This window comes from Styela clava, chromosome 1 (genome assembly GCF_964204865.1).
Source record: "Styela clava chromosome 1, kaStyClav1.hap1.2, whole genome shotgun sequence".
In the NCBI taxonomy this organism is placed as follows: domain Eukaryota; kingdom Metazoa; phylum Chordata; class Ascidiacea; order Stolidobranchia; family Styelidae; genus Styela; species Styela clava.
The window spans coordinates 23145922-23152215 of NC_135250.1; the positions used below are offsets into that span (position 1 = coordinate 23145922).

The window sequence follows — 6294 nt, forward strand, 5'->3', positions numbered from 1 at the left end:
TATGGTTTCATAATTTCTAATCCTACCTTTTTCATTAATTTACATTAATTGTTTATAGAAAGATGTACCTGATATTAGTTTAAGACAATGATTCATTACATTAAAGTTTTTCAGCTGTATGCTTCAGAGGTGTTAATATTAAATAGTCTTTTCTTGAAGATCGAAGATCACTGTACTTTTTGATTATTTATTTTGTTCCACTGCTTTCTTGTTATAATTAAATCTAATTGTGCATTTTTAAATGTGTTAAATCTGTGTGTTTTTTTGTCATGGAAAATCTGTTCAATAGATTTGACATTATCATTTGTCATATTCAGGCTTGTGGCTATAAAGCTTTTATTACATTGCCCCTGTTGCACATATTGCTTTCTGTTCATCCAATATCAAATTTTTGCAAAATAGAAATTGCCAAGATGAAAAATAAAAACTTCTAATCGAAATAGTATTTATTCAACCATGCCTTAGTAATAAATAACCTCACTGCTGATTGCTGTTGACCAATGCATTATTTGTATTTACGATTATCATTTATTATAATTGATATGGTTTGATAACATACTTGTTCAAGTTCAAGTTGTGCTATTTTTATTTTTGTGTTTTCAAAAAATAGTTAAAAATTAAATAACTCAATTGCCATTATGCCTTCCGAAGAGCTTTTGTTTAAGCAGTCAATATTTGACTTCATTCTTTACATAGCTCCGAGATTGTGATGTGTTGTTATTTGATCAGGCATTGCCTTCTGTTAAAGTTTAATTTTTTTATTGTAGTCATTGTTTTCAGAAGCAAGATTTATTTGTGATGAACCGTGAAGTCAAACTCTTTTAATTTAATTTCTCTATTGTTCAAGGTATTATAATTGGTAGGATAAGTACGGCCATACGATACCGGTTGGTTTTTCTATGCAAATGTCCACTTTCTGAGAATGAGATCTGATCTAATCAAAATTTAATTCGATCAGTTGGCATGAAAAAATAAAAACGAAAACATGACGGTATCACACAGGGTTGCCAATATTGGTTTTTTTATCCGCAAATTTAGCAATTTTGATTTTTTGAAGCACGTTCAGTGTCGAAATTCACGTTTGATGTCCTGGCATTTACTTGACTTGTTGATATATATTCTAGTTTCTACTATTAAAATGGTCCGCAATACGGTATATAGTGTGCAACAATAGCCTACTGCTTAGCTACCCCCAGGAATTGATTTTCTTGTTTATTACTTTAACCCCAACCAAACTTTTGCAGCTACTCAGATGGATATTCAAGCAGGGGTGTTGTGAATTTAGTTTTGCACGTTACATTGTTATTTGTCAGTTTTTAGTTATGTTTATGAAAATATTTGAAAATTAAATAATCAATTGTCATTAACCCTTCCATTATTCCGAGGAGCTTCAGTTTAATCAGTCAATATTCAACTTCATTTATTACATAGCTTCGAGATTGCGATGTGTACTTATTTAATCAGGCATTGCCTTTCGTTATGGTTAATTTTTTTATTGTAATCTTTGTTTTATGAAGCAAGGTTTATTTGTGATGAACTGTGAAGTCAAACTCTTTTCATTTAATTTCTCTATTGTTTAAGGTATTAATTAATAGTGGTATAATCTAAGCAGTACTTTATAAATCAAACAAAGTCATCTCAGAAATGGAAGAAAAAATCAATACAGATTCTAAAGAACATGCTGTTGAAATTTTACAACAATTAAATGAATATCGTAAAACTGGACGTCATTGTGATTTCATGATCAAAGCTGGATCTGAGGAACTTCCTGTTCATAAGAATATTGTGTCGGCAAGTTCAGATTATTTTAAAGCAATGTTATCTCATGAAAATGTTGAAACAAAATCTGGTGTCGTTGAAATAAAGGAATTTGATGAAGTTTGTGTTAAAAAATGTGTTGATTTCATTTACACTGGGGATGCTTATGTTGCCAAAGAAAAACGTGAAACACTCATGGGTGTCACTCACATGATGCAGCTGCAAAGACTTTGTGATAGTATCACAATTTTTCTGGAAGATGATCTTGATCCTAGATCGTTTTTTCAAACTAAAAAAATTGCGAATAGGTACAACTGTAAACAACTTGAGGAAAAATGCAATCAATTTGCATTGCAACGTTTTAAAGAAATTGCCCAGTCTGATGAGTTTATGAAACTTGATGAAAAATTTATTTCATTTCTGATGGAATCAAAGGAAACAAAAGCAAAGGAAGAAGTGAAATGTAGGATGTTGTTAGCATGGACCAAACATGATATTGATGAAAGAAAAGAATGTTTTCTTAGTTTGGTGATGAAATTTCAGTTGACAAAAATGACTTTGTCATATAGAAGATTTCTTGTTGAAAATGAAACATTACTATATAAATCATTTGAGGCACTCCGATTGCTAACCCTATCCATTCTTGACAGTCATGGGGATATCAGCTCAAAAGATGTCAATTTAACAGAGAAAAAACAGCTTGTTGTTTTTGACCCAACGTCTGAAAGAATGCATTCTCATGATGTTGATGATAAAACATGGACACCAATGCAAACCATAGATCAAGCAATTATACAGAATACATTATATTCTGCTGTAGTGATGGAATCTTACATTTATGTGATTTGTACAAATAAATCGTTTTATAGTCTTGAATATGCTGAATCAAATGCAAAGTGGGAACAAATGGCAAATGCAAATCTTCAGAATGCTTGTGCAGTTGCACTTGATGGTTTTGTTTATGGTATTGAGTATGAAAAATACTCAAACATTATGGAAAGATATGATTCATCAAATAATAGATGGACCAGACTAACAAACAAATCATTGGATATGGATCATGAATCTTTGGTGGCTGCTGATGGAAAGGTGTTTTGTATTGCAGGAAGTAATCAACTATATCGAGCAACAAACCAAGTTGAGATTTATGATCCTGTCACATCAACTTGGTCAATGGATGATAGATCATTGAATGAAGCAAGATATTCTGCTTCTGCAACAGCTACAGAGGAGGGGATATATGTCATGGGAGGTTATAATGTTGATGGAAGATCAACTCTCACTACTGTTGAATTTCGTTCATCTGTAACTAAAACTTGGATGATGTTGAAACCAATGAATAATGCTAGAGAAGAGTTTGGTAGTTGTGTGATTGATAAGAAAGTTTATGTCATTGGTGGAAATGGAATTCCTGCAAATATAGAGGAATATGATCCTGCAACAAAAGAATGGAAAATCATTGAAACAATACAAGGGAAAAATATAGTTCCAATGGCAACTGTTGCAATATCTATATAACATTGATAGCTATTATTCATTGCCTATATGCAATTATGGATCTTGTAGCGAACTTTATTGAATTTTTTCATACCTCGATCTAACTCAGGGTCCAAATTCAGGCCCACGGATCCGCCGCTTCATTATCTGTTGCCCTCGTTACATTTACGGGAGAGTAAACAAAAAATTGCATTTGTTTTTGTTTGGTCATAAAAATAACCAGAAAAATCTTCTGACATTTTGTTACATCATTTATGTCAATGATTTGACTAGTTTTATGGCTGGCTGAGGCAACTAGCGAACTTGAAAAAGTGTGCTTGGCTAGCCTGAATTGTTAACTGGCGCCAGGGTTGTCCAAAACGAATCGAATATTCGAAATTATTCGAATATCAAAGTATTCGAATACCTTTTCGGCTCAATTCCGAATAATTACAAATAGTAGTCACTTTTCGCCGTAAACACGGTGTTTCGTTTTACCAGAATCTTCAAACGACTTTTTACGCTTTCTCACGTATTGTAATGACGATGAAATAGAGTCGACATTTTGATTGTTTATATTCAGCGCGAATGTACGTCGCATAGTGTTGCGACACATTTGCACGTTTGCGTTGGTGGACATTGCCGACATTCGTCTTTTAATTCACAAAATCATTTCCATTAGTCGAATAATCGACAACCACGGTATTTCCCGGGTAATAAGTCGCTTTTCTAGACCCAATTTTGGCTTGATTTTTTGGGGGGAGGGGCGCCTTATTGAGAAAGCATGTTTATTTTATTTCTATGTGGCCTGCTTATTTTTCGCATTAGTCTTCTCAAGCATAATTTGTGTTAAACCTTATATTTGGTTCTTATGGGTTTGCATCAATCATGATATTTAATCGTAGGCCGGTTATCGTTACTTAAAAGAGAAAACACGGCCACCGCCACCGAGATAAAGTAAGTGATTTAGGACCCTTTGGTTTTGCCGATTCAGCAGAAAACGACAGGGACACGAAACACAGCTGTGAAATGACCCGTGGACGTACCGTGTGGTACTTATCACATTCCAAAATTATTTCAACATTCGGGTTGATAGGTTGTCCCAAATGATTGCCGCTTTATCATTTAAATTTACTGCTTCGTTGTTGAGAATAGTTAATTCCGTGAGTATGGTTCTACCAAACAAACATGATCTGGTTCTGTTCTGACCCTATAAAATTATAGATTGTTCAAAATGATTGTGATTTTTAACTTAAAATTACCGCTTTATTGTTAAAAATAGTTAATTCTGTGGGTATGATTCTACTAAACAAACGTGATCTGGTTCTAAACATTATTATTAGCGCATATTGGCATAACTGAACAACAGGGAACAATTTTTCTACCCGTCTTTTTGGAGGCCTATATGGAAAAACCCCTTTTTTTGAGTGTTAAAAATATACATCGTCCTATTTGCCATGTAGACTTATTAGCCGGGAAATACGGTATTTATAGCCGTAATTGTTACGATATCCAATAAATTGTCACAAGTTGGGAAACAAGTTGATTTATCAGAAAAATACTTTCACCCGCTTTCTGGCAAATAATTTTGATAATGATGGTCAAAAGTATCGATAATGAAAGTATTAATACCAAATACCACGGGTATTTGTGGGCATGAAATGTGTGGTAAACTGCCCAATTATAATTAATTTCGGATTCGTATTTACAAAATATTAAAACTATTTTAACTCAAAAATACAACGGCGATTTGTGGACTTGAATGTGTAATAAAGTATAAATTATTTTTCCGACTTGTGACGATTTTTTCGAGTACGAAAATAAGAATCAAAAATTAATTTTATTCGGGCACAATATCACGGCATTTTGTGGACATAAATTGTGAGGCAAACTCGCGATTGATATTAATCTTTGATTCCTATTTTGGTATTTACAAAATACAACGATGATCTGTGGACATTGAATGTGTGGTAAACTACCCGATTATAAATAGTTTTTGAACCCTATTTTCGTATTTATAAAATAATAAAAGTATTATTACACAAACATACAATGGCGATCTGCGGACTTAAAATGTGTGGTAAAGTTCCCGAATATATTTACTCTTTGATTCGTATTTTTGTACTCACGAAAAAATTGTCACAAGTCTGAAAAAGAACTCATACTTTATACCGCTTTTTGACAAATAATTTGGATAATGGTTGGTTTTTAAAAGTATAGGCGTTTTACTAGGATGATTTTGTGTTGCGCAAGCATTCAAATCCATCACCGATACCACTATTTAAAATGCCTTGTCGTATTATTTTAATTCTGTTAATTAACACAACTCATGTTATATAAAATATATATCGCAATAATCTGCAAACATGAAATGCCTGGTAATATAGCCAGGTTGTAGATAGAAGTTATTCCATTGTTTATTGTATGAAAATTCCTTCATACACTTAGATTCTATTACTGGATTTTATTTTCGAAGTATTCGAAATTTCATATTCGAAAATAATAATTTCGAATGTATTCGAAATAGTGAACTATTCGGTATTGGCCATCCCTGACTGGCGCTCTATCTTTTTCATCTGGAATATATGCTAACAGAAAAGACTTCATAGAAAACTTAAAATCGAATTAGGAATCTATTAGCCTAGGTTGCCTATGCCTGATAACTAAATTTCGATGTAATATAATTCCTGCTGTGTGTTTGTTGCAACCAGCCTAAACAATATTACAAAAAATGCTTCATATATGTCAGAAAATTTAGCATTTACCCTACTGTATCTCAAATACCACAATGCGTGCTTGATATGTCTGCAAGTTGTTTTGGTGGCAATTTAAAATGGAATTTTTCTTTTAGCACTTCCTCTGTTATGAAGAGTTTGAAATCTTGCACTGAATGTAGATATAGTAAGATTTTTGCACATTTTAGTGAGTTTTTTTGTGTTTTCGCATGTTTCAGCTTGATAAATGACAAATAATGATCAATGTGTTTTGACAACAAAATTGTTTGTTATATATTGCATTGTTTACCTATTCTTGGCACTATTGTGACCCGCAAAAAGAAAA

At 32.7% G+C, this 6294-nt stretch overlaps 1 protein-coding gene across 1 annotated transcript; it reads left to right on the plus strand.

The window, feature by feature from the left end:
• The first annotated feature begins 1918 nt into the window (after positions 1 to 1918).
• On the plus strand, positions 1919 to 5799 carry LOC120325487 (kelch-like protein 25). Its single transcript, XM_078112155.1, has one exon. It carries the CDS (start codon positions 1954 to 1956, stop codon positions 3274 to 3276), a length of 1323 nt encoding a protein of 440 aa, XP_077968281.1. The 5' UTR covers positions 1919 to 1953; the 3' UTR covers positions 3277 to 5799.
• Positions 5800 to 6294: the final 495 nt, after the last annotated feature.

What these genes read in the sequence shown, in the direction of transcription:
- LOC120325487 (XM_078112155.1), top strand. Translation starts at nt 1,954, where the DNA reads ATGGGTGTCACTCACATGATGCAGCTGCAAAGACTTTGTGATAGTATC.